Here is an 18,726-nt window from a genome sequence, read left to right on the forward strand (position 1 = left end):
TATCTAATCAACAAAATTATGTTTTATAGTACACCACTCAATATTTATGGAATAAGCCAAAAAAGCCCATTACATTAAGTGGACTGAATTTTCTGTAGCAGAAAATAAAACTACCTATAGGAAAAATAATTCCTGTGGCTTCTGGCTGAGCTATAATATATCGCTCTGGATGTAGTATACAGAATGATTTATTTTGAGAAGCACGAGGTAGGGAGTGACATCTATTCACGTTCAAATGCAATTAAGGTTGCATGAATCTATTTATAAAAGGCTGTTTGTTTGGGGTATTTTTACGTACCAAGAAGTCGGAAATAGTAGTGACTTTATCATATTAGCTGTGACAGTGATTCATGTAGGGAATGTAAGAAGTTGCAGCCACGGTCTTTGGTGAGGTATTTTCTTTCAAGTATCTTAACAGTGTTATGTCCATTTGGTGCCTTCCTATTGGATTTGGAAAAAGTTTTTAGAGGTGGGCAAAAATCATCACTAGCAAAGAAGCCTAGACTTCTTTGCTTGGTAGAGAGGAAAGCTCTTAAGAAGATACTCATGTTGCAGGACAGGTGTTCCTGAACAGTTTTGATTTGTTCTGTATCAGTCCTATATCAGCTCTCAGTGATGAGGTTTGAACAGACCTCAGAGGGAGCATCTGTAAAATATTCCTTATTACAGAACATACTCAGAGAATTACAAAAATTGCTAACCCAAAAGTAAATAGAGGACAAAATCTCTGGATTTTTAATGGGTTCTAATAGAGTTTAGCAGTCAAAGATAAGGGATGATGAGCCAGCTTTCTTTAGCTGAGAAGAAACTACTCTTCAGATCATTCAGAGTTCAGAGTGCGGTGTAAGAGATTGTGCAGAACAACTTGTTTTAAGGAATCAAGAGACATCTACACACCTTTGGCATTTCTAAAATTTTTTGGTTTTGTAGGTCAGAGCAGCCTGGGTGTGACTAACAAATCTCGTGCTCAATTTCAGGTATGCAAGTTCTAGCTCTCAGAAAGGAGGCACAGTTACAAAAGAAATTCAGAGAATAGCAGGCTGGGAGTTGTACCATTTTTCATACAAAAACCCCACCCTTTTGATATTTTTCCTAGATGTTGGCTGAGAGGACTTGTGTGTCCTATGTATTAGTTATGCATTAGAAAAGCATAACAAAAGCTTTGATCTTGTGTGGGATGACAGTTCAAAGTTCCCCCAGTAAAACAGAGAATACTGTAATAATATATTTAGTCTCTTTTTTTATATATAGTCTCAATGCTTTTTTTTTTTTTGTTCTTTTTTTTTCTGCTGCCTTTAGTTTTGCATGGGTTTGTCTTTTGGAACATCTAAACATTTTTCTACAAGAAGTGCCTTCAGACAGGAAGCATTACGAGTCTATTTGGAGGAGAAAAAGAATAATTTTGTGGAATAGTATAAAAAAACAACCAAAGAAAGAACAAATGCAGCCAGTCTAGAAACAGAGATCAGCGTCAAGCTAACTGGATTAATCTTTCTAAGAAGAGTATCAGTTAGGTCTCAGTCTTCCAAAAGAGCTCCAAATGAGTAATCTCAGTCTCTAGTTATGCTCACAAAATATATGATGGTCCTAGTTGGATCTGAGACTTCAGAATTAGTTAAAAGGTTCACTTGTGTAGCAAAGAAAAACTGAAATTGATTTCAGAATGTTATACAGGTCTATCATAATCTAATGCTTTGGTATGCACTGAGAATGTTTTGAAAACTATCACAACTGTGCACCTAGACCAAGTGGTAGGTTAATTATTTTGAAGTCTCTGGTTGTAATGGAGTGCTCTGTTGTGCTATGAATGTTCACATAAATTTTGTTCTTATTCCAGAGGCTGTTTTAATTTATACCAGATGCATAAACTAATTTAAAGGGGAAGGAGGGAAATGCGCAGGAAAACTTGCCTCTAGAAGTTGAATCAACCTTGTCAGGGAGTTTGCAGGCCCAATAGCTTCAGAGAGCTATTAACCACTGCTTGTCACTTCTACCCAAATTTCTGAAATTTGAAAATCTTCATTCAAGAAGTGGCACTAAATCTGTTTTATGCTGCTATACCAAAGTAGGAAAGTTAACTGTGTTGCCTTAAGCCAGGGTGAATTGGGTTTTATTCTCTTTGCTCTGTTAGTTAACTTGAATGAATTAATATTCCTTTATGTTGGATCAGTAGCTTACATGTATCAAAAAAAATTTCCTTTGCCAAGAGCCTGTTTAGAATCCTCTTGCTATCAAAGCTTCCATACTACTGTTTTTCCAAGCAGCAAACTTATTATTTATAAGAAGTAATTTATTTTTAGTTTTGTTTGTTTTTATTTCACACTAATAACTGAGAACCTTCTTTCCCAGTGAAAGAATGTCTTTTCAGCAGTTCAGCTCATTCTGGCAGCACTGTGGGTGATTAAGAGCTTTCAGAGAGAATTAATCATTTTCATAGACTTCCTCACTTGAGACAGGTTAGAGAATTAGTTGAAGAAGGTGCTTCAGTGTAATTATCCAATAGCTTTAAAATACAAATAGCGAGTGAAGCTTTCTGACTAGCAGTAGTACTACCTTATTTATGTTATGCTTACAGCTGTCCATGACAAATAAACATATAGAGCTAGTTTACTGGTCTGTTGAGTGGTTTGCTGATTTCTTGATAGTAGGAAAATATCTTGTGACTAATGCATGGGACAAGGCTCAGAAGGAGCTACTTCTATTGTTTATTTTATTGCACACTTCCTTGTTAGGTTTTCAGAATCATGCTTTTGGAAAATTGGGTGCCAAAACCTTCTTACAAGGTTTAACTTGCATGTAAAACAAGTTGCAATGCCAAAGAAGGTAATCTGAACTGCCAGCTTTGTCCCCCTTCCTTCCAAGATTGTTGATGTTGGAGGAGCCAATCTGTCTGGTCTCCTGCAGCCACATGCACCTGTCCAGTTGGATTTCTAGGCAATGCTGTGGAAAGGGAAAAACAGAGAGGGAAGTACATTACAGGTTGCAAGTAACCATGGAGACATTAAGTCTATTGGAAGTCTTACATAGTAGTGGTGTCAGTTTATTGATAAAACAAGGCTTTTTTGATCCTATTTATATCCTGATTATTATAGGCATGGTGGGCAATACCTTTCTATGTTGTTGATAGACTCCCTACTGGCTAAAGTTTGTGGTGATGGGTCTTTTTTCTTGCACCATCTTCCCTTGTCAAGGAAGTGTATTATAATCTGATGTAATTAACAGACATATGATGTTTACAAATTCAAGCAGTATCTCTAAGAAAAATTCTGTAATTCTTTCTTTTTGGTAAATGTGTTATCTCAGGAGGTTAGACAGATGTTAACACTTGTACAGGTAACATTTCAGGAACTGCTAAACTTCTGGAAGTTCGGAGGAGTTCTAGCTCTCTTAATTTTGTTTCAAAGCCATTTTTTTAAAATTGGAATTGTACTTGCCTTGTATACAAGACCTACGGGACACGTAGTGCCCTTACTGACACTTGTTGCGGCATGTAACATCTAAACTTAAAGGACTTCACATGAGCAGCAGCAGAACGTAGTTTATTAGGAAAGACTGAAAGTGATTATCCTACTTTGATTTTTTAATAGAATCGCCAAGTAGGAAGTGGATCCAAACTGACCTTATCTTAGTGTTTGATAATTTTCAGACAGCTGTGAAGTTGATATCAATACACATTTTTCCAGGAGCATTTTTTGTCCTTCAGTGATGAAAACCATCAAGAAGATCAAAATATATCTTGTTACTGATGTTGAAAACTTGCTTTTAGTTATGTATTTTTAAAAAGTCTATTTTTAGAGTTTCATTTTTAGAATCTTTATTCCATATTATTTGTAACCAAAGGCTTTCCAGCTCAGTAAGATCTACTTATATAATAAGATATTGGGTTTGTTTGTTTTTAATTTAAAATGTTGTATGTGGCCTTGGGTAATTAAACCCACTGTATTTCAAGAAATGTTTTTAACTGTATCATGCTGGACTTGCCTCTGCTGATCATGAAGAATTGAGTAATACTCATTTGACATGTAGGGTGTTGACTCAAACGCAGATGAGTTCAATTCAGATGACAGAGGTTGTTATAAAACCCAGCTGTTGATTCTGCTCCACTTTCCGCAAGTTGCTCGCTCTATGGCAGGGATGGCTGGCCCATGAAGGAATTATTTAACAGCCACAGTTTGTAGCCTGATTTATTCAAGTACAGCAATGGCGACTTCAAGTTGTTTTAATGCACTGGGTGGGCAACTCTAACAGATTAGGAGCTGCTTTCTGTGTAAATCATCAGCGCTAGTATAGTAGTGGCAGTCTTTGGAGAAGAATGAATGCCTGGTAGCATGTTTCAGCTGCCTATATTGGTGGCCAAATATTCTCTGCTTCTATTTCAGAGCTAACTTGACAAAGAATCTTTGCAGCAGTCTGCCAGCAGTTGCAGAGTAGTTGCAGACAACTGCTGGCAAGACACCTTTTCTATGGCCCCAAACGATTTATCTCAAACTAAGCCAATTTTCTCCAAGAGCTTTGGTTGTTAATCACATCTGGAGAAAAGACAACAAGAAACATTAAAACAAATATTCTTCCTTGGGGTTGCCATTTCACTGGGATTGGAAGTAAACCAATTCTTAACCATTTACCACTTTTGAAAAAGGTACGTGGTGAACACAGGAATAGAAGCCAAGAAATTTATTGGCCAGGCACAGTTCTGTTGAATAAATCGCTCGGGTGTTAAATGGGGAGCTATTCTAACAAGGCTACCAGGTAGGCTGCTTGGGAGGGAAGAAAGAAAATGGGCGTGGTTTTGGGTGGTGGCATTGTTGGGAAGGCAGCCAATTTTCCTTGGTTTTCCTTCTTTCCCTTTTAGGATAATACCTTGCTGAGCTCACAAGGTAACTCAGGATTATGGACTTGGTTTCGTTCTCACTGCAATCAACAAAGCTAACATTGATAGCAGTAGGGGAAAGAGACTGCCTTATTTTAATAGGTTAGTGTCTAGAATAATCTCAAATTGAGGCTTTTTGTTTATTTGTATTTAGATAACTACTGTGTAGACTTGAGATTTTTGCCTTTGAAACAGAATTGTTTTCCTAAGAAGTGGTCCAAATAGCAGAACTTAATTCTGGTTTTGTTCTTGATTATGCCTTTACAGCCTTTCTTTGGAGTTATTTTATAGAGGTAAAAATAGAATACAGATATCTTATATCTAATAGACTTGTAGACCAGATGCTTCTCTTGCTTTTTTTTCTCCTGTAGCAGGATTGAATTCCTTGCACTACAGCAACCGTCAAGTCATTACACTGCATTTAAAACAAAATGCAGAAAGGGATGACCTTTTGCTAGAACTCTGTGGTGTTTGTATTGCTGAGCCTTATCACCGTCTTTCAGCAAAAGTCAGTTTAATCCTTAAACATTTGTACATATATTATCTGTTCAGAATTGTCTATTGTTAGCTATCTGTGTTCTCATTGATTATAATACTGTGCATCTCCACAATGCCTGCTATTTGCCCCTTGGATCTTCATTGTACAGGGTAGCTCTTATCTTCCTTGCTGATAGCATATCACCAATGGTACCAGTTAAGAGCTGAAAACACTTCGAGCATAATGGAAAGTTCCACTTTCCCCAGGATATCTCACTAATTAATTAACCCCTGGGATATTCTACCTGGGATGGAGAGGCTTCCTGTGCCAATTTAAGAAAAGGTTACAGGAGGATACTATTATATAGCAAAAGAGAAATTGATGGGAAGAATTTTATCTGCCTTGTAAGAATTATGTCTTCTAATACTATAAATCTGCCTGAAACAAGCCTGGAAACTAACTGAAAAATAAATAGGAGAGACTGTCCTGCACAATGCTCTTCATGTGCCTGTCAGGCATTGCTGAAAGTGAGTGGCTGGAGTATGCTTTCACTGTCCCAGCCTGGTGTGGATGGAGCATTTGTGACTCATGACTTCAGCAGATTTGTCCTGTGGACTTCAAGAAATCTTGTGATGCCTTCATAGTGCTGGGGATGTGATTTACTTTTTATTAAGGAATCTTTGCCAGATCTGGAAGATTAAACTTGGTGTCTATAGCAGACTTGAATCAAGCAGAGTGGTTCTGTACATGAAGATAGATGTGATGGGTGTAAATTTCTCCAGTGAAGAGCTGTAACAAAGCCTGGGAGCTAGAAGGAAGCTCCAGAATTTGAGATTTAACTCCCAGTAGTTTCTGAGATAAAGCTCTTTTTCTCTTGCTACAGAAATCCTTCTCCCTTCAGGACAGGGAAGCAATAAAAGAGCTGGGGAGATGCTTCATTTAAGCTAGAAGTGTTTGGACTTCTGGCTAGCAATCTGTTAACATTTGGGTATTTCAAACTTGACAGCTGTTTACTGAAATACCAAAATTTAGATATTTTTAATCTCCAGTGGTGCTGCTTCATTGATTTGCCCTCAGATGTACACATGTGCGGGGGTAACTTCTGCTTTTTACTCCAATAAATGGCTGTTCACGCAAAATACAAAAAGTTAGATGGGCTTGTTACCTGATTCTCTCTTTTTGGCTTGTTAGCTCAGTCTGCCATCTGTCTAGGAGAAGAAAATGGGTGCTTAGCTATGACAGACTTTGTAACCATGCAGAGTAAGTTGGGCAGCATGTTGCAGAAAGGAATATTATTTTGTATGAAAGATGATCGTAGAGAACAAGACTGTGATTGTATCCATGTTTCTTGTCAGGGGAGAAGTGCCTCTAAAAGTGAATAGTTGGGGGACTCTGGCACCATTAATGACAAAAATTAATCTTTAAAGTTCCTGTTTGCAGGTGGGAGGCAGGATGACACTGACCAGTAATGCTTCTTTTTATTCCAACTTGTTATGTGTTAGCCTTTATTGACTAACATACATATTGTGCATATGTTTATTGATTGACGTGTGAACTTTTCTCATTTGCCATGACCTTTTGTTTTTTCTTTTTTTCTCTACTTTTTTTTATAGAAGCTATAAAGCACAGTAGCATAGGGACAATGCAGGCAACTTTGTGGTAGAGACTGCAAGCAAAAAGAGAGGGATGGGGAAGACTAATTTTGTTATGAAAATAAGCATGCTAAGTAAAACACAGGTTCAAGCCATGTGTTTTCTTGGGAAAGTTTACGGTCTAAATTTGACATAGACTACAACAAGCAATCAGAGAACTGCCATATGGACAAATAGCAGCTTTGCATTATTAAGATCATCCATTTAACAGCTTAGTTTATAAATTTCTACTGAGCAGTGTCTGCAATTCAGCAGCAGAAAACGTGTGTTTCATGGGGAGGACTGAGTGAGGAAAGGATGGTGAGATGTTTTTGAGTAGACATCACATGCAAAAGGGATAGGTTGGGAAAAGCTGCCTGTAGCAGGGAGAGAAACATAAATGCAGGTGTAAACAAAACTAATTTGTTACTCGAATGTGAAGTGACTGGTGGAACTGACTAAATCAGATACTTCCAACATCTCACAAAATGAATGACCAGCCTAAGGAAGGTCAAAGTATCACTAGTCTTTCGTTGTTTAAAAAAATAAATAAAAATAGAAATTAATATAATTGTCATCTGCGGTTCTTTTCACAGTGTAGAGTAGATGTCAGCAATACTCTAGCATGTTGTGCTACGCTCTGTTTTTCTGCCTCAAATTAAACTTTAAGTGTGACAACAGAAATCACGCAGAATCCAAGCTCTGTTGTTCCGCAAAGAAGCAAGATGCTGTCATGATATTCATGGCATGTTGCCTCTACATCAGTAGCTAGAAGTGTCTCCTGCAGGCTGCAGAGATCACTGGCAACTGGTAGCTGCTCCCTCTCAGGAGACTGTAGCTGCCAAATCTCAGCACTTTTACACACTATTCAAAATCAGTCCCCTTACCACCTTTGCCCTACAGCTGTAAGTGACTGACACCCATTTGAGAGTGACCTGGAAAGCTTTAGAGAAACAATTTAGCTATCAATACAGGAGAAGCTAATAAAAAGTATATTCAGCTTCCAAATCTCTACAAGGATCCTTCCTGAATTGAGTGCTGTTTTTTTTTCAACATGGTCTCTGTGAAAAGCAGAGAATTGGCTCTGCTAATGGCAGAAGATAGCAGGCATTAAACAGGGAAATTTGAAGAGGTAAAAGGAGAAAGTAACAATTACAAAATTATTGGAGACTGTATGCCCAAAATAAAGAAGGGCCAGTTGCTTTTATTTTATAAAAATAAGCCTCCCCACCAGCGCAATAAAGCACAGGATGAGCAATGAGGAGTATATCTTATGGAAGGGAAAGAGAAGGGGGGGGGGTGTGCAGAAATAATTAAGTGTATGGAAAGTAACCAGTTAGTATCCCACAATCCTGCTCTTTTAAAGAAGTGTTGAATTTGGTTCTCTGTTTATGGGTCCATAGAGGAGAATATCCCTGAAAGTCTCCTTCATTTGAAGGAGCTGGGCAAAATACTGTTGTTGTCAAGTATCAGTACTTCAAGTAAATCATCAATATTGACGTTTTGAATATTTCATGTGTTAACACAAAGGTAACATCGTATTAGATAAGTTCCTGTGTCTCTTCATCAGCTCTGCTGTGTCATGGTGTGTAAAATCACAAGCTATTTTTTCATTCAATTGGAACATAAATGAACAGCTCTTTACCTGTGTAGAAAATAGTTACAAGTTCTTCTATGTTCACAGGTTTTGAATGCAGCCTGAATCCAAGACATATGAAGAAGAGATACCTTCTCTGTACTGGGGGATGGATCCTGTATTTTCTGCATTTGCAAGGCTCTATATTAAAGATATAAAAGAAATGAGAGAATCTAAACAAGTTCCAGGTATGTACTTATATGTGTTAATTATGATGCACACAGAATTATAATTGATTTATGTTGTGCTGTTTATCCACGGATTGCAGAATGCTTCATGAACACCAGTAAAGTAATGTTCCATGCTAAGTGACATTAGTATCTGTAACAGTTCTAAACACAACAGGTTTTATGTGAAATATATGTGAAAAATAAAATGTGTTCATTCTAATGGCTTTTCGTCCTCTTATAGATAGATACAGACCCTATTTTACAATAAGGTAATCTTGTGTTTCCTCTGTGTGGTAGTGCTTGTTACATTCTGATAAAGTTAATTCTAAAAATGCTGGTCCTTTCTGGCCATATTTGTTACATCTTTCCACTGTCTCTACAACATTTGAGAATGATTTTATGCCTCTTCTTTGTTGCAAAATTTTGACAGTTGATGGCATTGCTGGGTGTATGTGCTTTGCTTTTTCCTCTGGAGATTAATATATCATAAACCAGATACTGATTTTGAAGTTTTGTCTGCTTAATTTCAAGATATGATAGATGTATGACATTCCTCATACATTTGAACAACTTTATCGTAAATTCTGGCATCTGTACTGAATCTTATACCACACCTTTTATTTCCTAACCATTGTTGGAAATTGCATGTTTTGCAGTCTGTTTCCTGCTGGTATTCCGCCAGTATCACCCACATGTGTACATTGTCTAAAGCAACGCGGGTCTCACCTTGAATTTCTGTTTTCACTACAAAGACTTCAGATAGACTGCAGTATGTTTTCTGCTGTAGAAGGGTTCATTACTCCAAACCGAAGCTTGACAAGGTGCAAGATTATCAGGAAGGAACCCAATGAACTTAGAATTAATGAGGAAAAGCAGAAAACTCTGGAGTGTGGTTTTGGCTTGGTTTTGGTGTTTTGTTTGGGTTGGGTTTTTTTGGTTTTTTTTTTTTTTTCTCCACAGAGACAAGGTGTGTCTCTTTGGCTCTTTGAATATGCTCTGCCTTGTAGGTTTTGTTATTCTTATTTATTTTTCTTTAACAGCAAGGATAACAGCAGTGCTATTCTTGCAGAAATGAAGGAACCGATGGGTCGGTTTTTTTTGCTCTTCTCACAACCATTTTTATATACATAGGGACTTCACAAACTGCAAAGCCCTGTGTATATATACCTCTTTGTTATATCACACAATGGGAGACTTTTGTGTTAAATCCATTGCAAGAATTAGGCTATAGTCTGTTGTTGATGTTTGTACTAGAATGAGTAGTACTTTTTAAAGTGTGCAGTCTTATAGTAGTACTGGTGTAGCAAATGCATCCGGTGAAAACTGTTCCTCATTCAATTAGAGACATTGTAATTGTTTTTAAACAAAATACAATCCTATTCCACTGGCATGGAATTGTTTTGTATTTTGGACTTGGACATTAGTACGCACACATATGCAAAAATATATTCAGAAGAATTAAACTTAGAAACATCAACAAACATATTTCACAAGAGCAGGAATAGTCCTAGAAAGTACAATCCTTCTCTCTTTTTATCACCTCTAAATTACCTGAATTTCCCTTCTCACTTCCCTTCCTGTTTTTTTAGTCAAGTGAGTCGTCTTCTGCTTTGGTAACTCTAACAGTTTTGTTACTACTTTTTTTCCCCTAGATGATCCTAAGGAAGTGGTATCTGTTATGTAAAGATACCAGCCTTTAAAATTGGTGCATGCGACCTTTCTCCACTTCCTGTGCATCTGGCGTTTTGCACAACTAAGCTTGCTTGCAATCCTGCATCATTTTCTAAACCAAACTTTAAAGAATAAAATGAAATTTCATAGAACAAACATTCTGAATTTTGTTCATTCTCCTGGTGCTGTGTATGTACCAAACCAGACATCTTTCAGTGTATCTTACTCATTGGCAACAAATGATAGCACAACAGAAACACTAAAAAAAAAAAAATCTTTTGTGGAAGGAAGAAGGTAGGTGTTTGTTGTCAATGTTTCCTGCCTTTAATGGGTTTGTTAAAGACCAGCTGACGCTAAGTATATGATTGGCTATAAATCAGTCATTAAGTAATGGTAATTAAGAATGAGTGAGTGCAAAACAAAGAGTTGTAACTAGGAGGAATGGAAAGAAACACAGACTGAATATCAGGAAAAACATCCTTAGAATGACATCTGCTAAACCATGGAGCGGCCTTCCCAGGAAAAAAGTGGTATGTCCTTCACTGGGATTGTTTATATCCTGACTGTACAGATTGCCAGGAGTTTACTGTACGGAACAGTCTTGCATTGGCCCTGAGGAAATAGACTGAATGACCTAATAAGTTTTTTTTCTTTCCATTTTTAAGCATGAGGATTTGATGCTACAATGACTAATCCCTTAAAACAACACAGAGGAAAGCAGTAAACCTGGCCAATTACTCTCCTGCTATAAATGGTGACAAGAAGTCTGGAAAACCTCCCAGATAAAAACAGCGATTGTGTTGTGTTAGAGGCCTTGAAATGAGAGTGGGTGTCAAACTCAGTTGTAACATGTAATCACATCATGGAAATGAGCTTTTTTCAGAGTTATCATGCACCACTGCATTGTGACAGTTTATCAACAAGCTAGGTGAAGCTACAAATAGCATAAAAGGAGGTAATAATAATTAAAGCAATGGCAAACAGCTCTGGGCTTAGTAAAACTGGTAAAGACATGACCAGAACTTGCCCTCGGGAGCTCTGTATCTGTAGCCCCCTATTACTGCTGCTGTGGCTTCCTTTTGTGGTAATAGCGTATTAATGTATGTGTTATTTACTGGGTTACTAGGAGCTTGACTGAATGTGTTTGCACATAGCTTCACGTTTAGTATATTTTGTATTGCTACCAATATGAACATAACATGAACAAATAAGGTGGCAGGAGAAACAAATTATACCTTGAAGTCATCAAGTTCAACAACTTTTAATAGTGTAAATATAATTTTATCTTTCAAACGAATTCAGATAGTTTCTTGGAGAGTAAGGGTGGAGTTCTTTGAGTTTATGGGGATGGAGAGAACCAGTTTTAACTGGTCTCTGTCATTTCTCAAAACTCAGCTTACTAACTCAGAAATGAACATAATAACATGTTGCTTGTTTGCACAGTCAAGAGCTTGGAGTATCTGCTCCATAGACTTACCCTGAAACTCACCCAGACCTTCTCTCATAGAGATTTTGTAAGGTTTAGTGAATAATTATATACACTGGGAGCATCTCTGTTGAGGGTTGTTATAGCAGTGTTTATTGGTGTCCTGGTAAATGGAATAAGAGAAAAGTGGACAGACCTGCTAAATATTCTGTACACCAGACCTGACCAGTGACTGCATGATTAGTATAGGCAGCTCTAAGATAACAGTGATAGGTGCATCCTCAAAACATTGCAGTGGATTTTTATGAGCAAAATTCTGTTTATGAGTTGCTTGGCTGATCACCTGTGATTTCTTCTGAAACTTTGGGTTTTTTTGGTCTTTCTTATGTGAAGAAAGTTAATTCCTGGCTCATTAAGGCTGCCAGCTATGTAGGACAAGCTATTTTTGGATTTTAGGTTTTATTTTATTTTTTTTAATACAGAACATTTTTCTGACTCCCTTGCTGCAGTGTTTCTCTTTCCCTTTGTAAGAATAAGATTTGTCGCAGTGTATGGAGGCAAATGTTCCCTTCTGAGTCTCTTGAGTTAGCTAGTTTTTAGAAGACAGATACTGAACATCCCAGATGGCATATTTCAGTAAAGCAGAAGTATTCAAAAACTGAAGAAAACATATTGACTGAAAATTAGCCAGCCTAGGATATGTCTGGAGCTTATTGTCCTGTTATCCTCCTGCTAGTGGACTGTGAAGCTTCAGTGTATAATGTTCACATCAGTGTTTTTTAACATTTGTCATTCCCTTGAAAGGGATTATAGTGTGTGGCAACCTCAGTGCTGTCAAAGTCCACTGGGCTCTGATTCCTCAGTTTCCTGGACGTGTTTTTACATGTTGTTCAAGTCATCTTTATAGATGCACAAAAATAGCTTTGAAGGCATGTTTTTAGAACGTGTTATTTCAGAAACTGAAGTTAAGGTTGCTGTCCACGATGATTGCATAGTGTACTCCTCAATCTAAGAGGGTTGTTTCTTTCTCTTGCCCCCAAATCTTTTAGAAATGAAAGATAGAATTATGTTGGTTTTCCTTTTGCAGGCTCTGCTTTAATCAGTAACAGCTGCATTGTGAGAAGCTCAAACTGCTTCCATTGTGTTCCATTATTTATTCTGAAGCCTGATGAAGACGTAAAAAAAACAAACCCAAAACAAAAAAAAAAAGAACCACCAAAAAAACCCCCAAAACAACAAACAAACCCCAAAACCAAACTGAAATGTAACCAAAAAAACCCTAATGCCTGCAGCAAACAAACTGTTTTTCAGGTCCAAATGTGCAACAAAAGAGGTTAATAAAGTTCTGACACTCTACAAAAGCAAGCTTTGGTATCCTAAGTAGAGCTGATAATTCTTCCTTCTAGTGTTCCCACTCCTCACTGATCCAGGGGATTTTTCATATGAGTAGGCATAGATATAATTTGATATATTAAATATGTGAGAAAGTATGTTTTATTGACAAATGTGACTATGTAGGGTAGGATGTTTAAAGAAAAATATAGTTACATTTAACAAGAATGTTCTTTGTCTAGGTATATTCTTTTATAATGGACATCCAGTAAGACAGGTGGATGTTGTTGGGATAGTGGTTCAAATGAAAGAGCGAGATGCCTTTTATAATTATGGAGGTAAGAAAAGTTTCTCTTTCTTCTTATGCTTATCAGCCTTCTAATCTTAGTTACTGTTAAACTTAAAGGTTGCCTTATTTGACCATTGTCTGTTCTTGAAACTACTATGCTCTTACCCTAATACAATGTATATCTGCAGATCAGATTATTTAGCAAACTTAGGGAAGCTACTGTTTATCTCCACAAAAGTAGAGAAACAAATATTTAAAGCAGAGTAACTGATTCATTTGAGGTCATCTAGGAAATCTTAATTTTGATTATTACTTTGCCACTGGACTCCACCATCTTCCTCTCATATATGTGCTGTTCCCTTGGTCAGATATAAATGGATTTAACAGTGCCTGCAAATGGGAAGTCACTTCTTCCTTTTTTGAACCTTAGAAATCCCTTCTGACTTTTTGTATGTTTTGTCGTATCTTGGAGCCAGCTTTTAATAGCAGTCAGGAGCTTGTTTATATTTAGATGCGTAAGAACCTTAGCAAATCTAACTCAAGCATCATAGTACCAGTCCTTGCCAGCACCAGCTGGGAGGCATCTCCACCCTATTGCTTTTCCTAATAGTCAGACTATTTTATGAACATGGAAACATCTGATTGTAATTTTGTTCAGCTGTCTTTTTCATCTGGAGAAAAAGCAGAGTGGAGTAGTGGTGATGTGGCAAGTTTCAAAAGGTGGGGGAGGTCATCTCACAGTAGAAAGGGGGAGCCAAATGCATAGATCCTGTTGAAGCACTTGAAGGACTTGTGTCAAGTGTCTTCCTCTGTCATGGGTTTCCACCTGATGGAGGTAAGTCACAGAGTGCTGCCTCTTACCTTCATTTGAGGAATTGAGGCAGCAGCAATTCCCTGACTCACGGGAGTATTGTGAACGTACAGTTGACGACGAGGTCCCAGCTTCCACAACACCTGCAGTTGCATCATACTGCTGCAGAGTAGCATTAACTGCTAGTGCACCATCGGTGCAGCTGCTTCTGCTTAAAGTTGGCTTTGTGCTGTATAGAAATGTCCCAGCAAGTTTCTTAGAGTGGATATTTTCTAGATCTATTTATTTAGTCTAATTTCTAGAGGTTCATTATTACCCTGCCATTATGCCAAATAACAAGTTAACAGTAAATATTTTGAAGCACGAGTTTCTCTGGCACTTGAAGTAGCACAGGCTAAACAAGCACCTAAGTTGAGGCGGACATGTAATTGATGATGTAGTGAAGTGTTGAAACATAAATTGAATGTTAACTATTATTCTTCTGTTGCACTAGTATGCAAATGTGTTTATCGCTTCATGAGAACAGAGGAAGACAGAATCAAAATGACCAAGGCAAAACCAATTCTATGGGCAAGGGCTTCCCACGCTACTGTCAGCATTAGCTCAGATGTAAACTTGTTGGGAATGTTTGACTGAGAATGGCAGAAAAGGGAGGAACAGAAATAAAAAGAAACTGCAGAGTAGTGGAAGGCCTTAGTGTTAGATCAGCTGACCTTTAAGTACAGCTCTGTGAACCTGGCTTCCTGCTGTCCTTTCACATCCAACTCTGCTCTTTGTTCCGGCAGTTCCTGGTTTGAGCTTGCAGGCTACCTGCCAGGGTGCCTCTCCCCAGCCTGCCCTCCCTTTCAGGCAGGCTGATTCCACCAGCATAAAATGGTAACTTCTTAGACAGTTTCCTGCTTGTAACTTCTTGCATCTCTCAGTTCAACAGACTGGTTGGTGAGTCACAGAGCAGGCGTTGCATCAGTTGGAGTGCTGCACACTGCTCAGTACTTGCTCACTTTCCATCTGCTCAAAAGTGACTTACAAAGTAATTCCCCCTTTGTACTTTTTTTTCTGATAGAGAACTGAAATTTCTTTGTATCACTGCCACTATCGTCGTCTCCCCCCCCCGCCCCCCGCCATTTCCTATCTATCTACTTCAGAATACACACTGCTCATTTTAAGAGAATCTTAGGTCCTCTCTGTCCTGGAAAATCATACAGCCAGACCTGGTGACAAAATAATAAATGTAAAAGAGACTGAATTGACTTTTTCTTGGCTTAAAACAAAAATAAAAATTACATGCTGTGTAAAACCTGACTTTGGCATTTCAATTTGATTGTTTATTGCTGTTGTTGTCATCAATTAGGAGAAGGATATCTAATTAAAGCGTAGCTTTGAACAGGCTCATATTTTAGCTAAGGCACCTTTCTGACCTCTTGGATTTTTCCTTTCCTTTTAAAAAAAAACAATATCAGATGTGGTTTTCCTTATACTCCAGAATTGGTTTGAAAGGCTGAAAGGCACTTGCCTTAAAAACTGACAAAAAAAATCTCACCAGGATCTCAGTAGGCTCACATAGGCCCTACAAGAACCATACCATTTTTGTTATAAATAAATAAAAATGAACACAATTATCTCATTTACCAGGTAGCTTTGAGAGCGCTGCTACTCAAGTAGTTAATGTAAGAGTGAAAAAAAAAAAAAAACCAAAACCCCCGAACAAACAAAACAGGAAAAAACCCAAACAAGCCCACAAAAAACAAACAAAAGTTTAAAGCCAAGGCGATGGGGAAGGGTGGCACAGTGAGCACAGGAAGTTTTCAAAAGCTTGTAGACTCCTTGAGTGCATTTAAAATAGATTAACATTCTCCTGTCTCATTAGAATACAATTGCAAGAGTTCTTATTCATCCGTGCTTCAGGAGTTATTTGTCTTTTTGCTCAAAGCTTTTATTTGTGAACTAGGAAAACTTTGTTTTGGAGCCTTGCTCTGCTACCATATTCCCTGTGTGGTCAAAAACAGGTCAATCTCTACAGGACTCCATTTTCAGCTGTTACATTGATGAGGAGGAGTCTGGCCTCCTAATCCTTCAGCCTTGTTTATTTTATCTCTAAGCCCTTCTTAGGAAGCATATCTGTTGCAGTTGGTGCAACAGAGCCAGTTGCAAGCTGGAACATCTGGAAGCTGCAATAATGTAATAGTGAAATGTCATCTGCCCCGTTTTTTGTTGCTGTTGTTGGCTTGCATGAATGGCTTGGCATGGTGTATGGGGGCCCTGACTCCTACTTAAATAGTTGCTTTTTGTCTATACCAAGGAGAGGAAATCTTACCAGCTAGATCATTATCTGTGTTCTGGTACAAAATTAAAGCTGCTGAAAGATCTGCAAACATGTCAGCTCAAAAGGGGGATAGCAATGAGATGAGCATACTTTTGTGACAGAATTTGGAATTGTCTGCGTCTTGTAAATGCTGTATGTGTGTTATTAGGAATGTGCAGCTAAGCCACTGGGAAACAGGAAGGTGAGACAATGATTTGAAATCGGACCCCCTAAGTAGGGAGATCGTTTCAGAACATGTGAGACAATGCGAAGGCATTTTGCTTTGATGCTATGGTTCCCAGAGGAAACGACTGCAGGTACCAGTCAGTACCTTCCTGTTAAACATTGCTGTTACTTTTGTAGTCATGGATATGGTTTAAGGAGCAGAAGAAAATTGGAGATTCCAATTTGTGAAAAGTGGAAGCTCAATCTTGGAGATGGCTACATTCAATGAGCAAGGTGCTTGGAGTGTTAGCTGGACTGGAAATGTGATCCTTGCTGTGGCTTAAAAGACATTTAGTGCCTTGTTATTTAGAGTGTTTGTTGGACATGCCATCTATATACAGTCTCTTGATCTGTAGAACAATTGATTCTGATTTTTTTTTAGTTTTCTTTGGGTTTTGTCTTTTTCTGCTGCTGTTGATGATGATGCAGTGCCTGGGGCATAAATCGCAAAACTTATTTTGATAAGGTACTAGCAAAACAGGAAAAGCTAGACAGCTCTTGTGCTCAGGAGAAGGTGTTAAGCTTTTTTGGCAATGGAAGTGCCTTGCATGCCACCAGTTCATATACTTTAAGTTGGGAATTCCTGGCCTAGAGCAGAACCACGAGCATGTGCTGTCCTCTGTCCTCCCTGGCTAGAGGAGCTGACTTTCTGCTCTCTGGAACATCCTCTTGAACGGGAAAGGCCAGCAGATTTTGTACACAATATTAGTGTGGAAATCAGTGTAGCTGGAGGTAGCAGCACTCCTAGTCTATTCACGTGACTGTAACGCTCAAAGTTGAAGTGCTGTGTTGTCATTGTTACAGCAATGCTTCTGTGTTTTGTGCCTGGTTTCCTATTTTAATTTGTCTGGCTTCAGCTTTCAATACTGATTATTCTTCTGACCTTGTCAATGAAATTAAAACCCTTTAGTATCCAATACATGTACTGAAGCCTTATAATTTAAATTAGTGCTTGATCTTTTTTTTGAGAATATACCTGTTACTTTGCTGACTATGCACATAAGCATGGTATCTGGTGCTGAGCTACTTTCATGACTGAAATGACTGTGGAGATTATTTCAGAAGTATAAGTAGGGGTTGAGCACCCACTTTCCCTTTCAGACTGTTTGAAATGAGATATCCTAGGCAGTCATCTCCCTACACATCTGTGTACCTTTGCTTTTTGGAACCTGCTTTCTTACTCTGTAACTCTTGCTTTTTTTTTTTTTTTTACAGTGGATGATAGTACTGGAGTTATAAATTGTATCTGTTGGAAAAATCCCATGGTAGCAGAAACACCTTTATCAGGTAATTTATCAAATAAATAATTCCTCTTTTGACTGTGCATTTTTGCTCGTCTCAAGTTTTGATCATTAGTAAGTGGTGAAACTTGCAGGAGAACAAATTCAACTTTTTTTTTTTTTTTTTTTTTTTTTTTTTTTTTAAACCGTCACATCCTACAGCCTGGGCCATTTGGGGAGTTTTGTATTTTTTTTGTGTTGTGTCCAATGGTCATGCCAATAAAACCACTATGTTACGACCTGTCATGCATTTTTCTTATCTGAGTAATACAGTATTTGAGTTCTATGCTGTGACATTGTTCAGAAAATCCTCCTCTTATGGTGGTTCTTGTGACTTCATGTAGTGAGGAAGTAGGCTGGAAATCTGCCGCATGCCACAGCTTCTGTTTCCAAAGTCAATCCACACTGACCAGCAACCTGGTCTGTGTTCCTCACCCTTGTGATACAGTGGTTTCAGGATTCATCTTCTCTTCTTTGTTTGCAGTCATAGTCTCCTGCTCATGCAGGATGAGTAGTAATGAACTCAAAAGTAGCTTAAAACTCGGTGGGAGGATGCCACCAGTCTTTTATGACTTGTGAAAGTTCTAAATGTGTGGAAATTGTGC

At 38.1% G+C, this 18,726-nt stretch overlaps 1 protein-coding gene across 1 annotated transcript in view; it reads left to right on the forward strand.

Moving 5' to 3' along the window:
* The window catches only part of STN1 (STN1 subunit of CST complex), a 45,028-nt gene that overhangs the window by 7,330 nt on the left and 18,972 nt on the right, over window positions 1-18,726 (forward strand). Inside the window, exons 3-5 of the mRNA XM_075757995.1 lie at window positions 8,664-8,803; window positions 13,457-13,552; window positions 18,057-18,128. Coding sequence (XP_075614110.1) covers window positions 8,671-8,803; window positions 13,457-13,552; window positions 18,057-18,128 — 301 coding nt within the window. The 5' untranslated portion in view covers window positions 8,664-8,670. The remainder of the gene's footprint in view (window positions 1-8,663; window positions 8,804-13,456; window positions 13,553-18,056; window positions 18,129-18,726) is intronic.

The sequence above is a fragment of the Balearica regulorum genome, chromosome 7 (genome assembly GCF_011004875.1).
Source record: "Balearica regulorum gibbericeps isolate bBalReg1 chromosome 7, bBalReg1.pri, whole genome shotgun sequence".
Taxonomy (NCBI): domain Eukaryota; kingdom Metazoa; phylum Chordata; class Aves; order Gruiformes; family Gruidae; genus Balearica; species Balearica regulorum.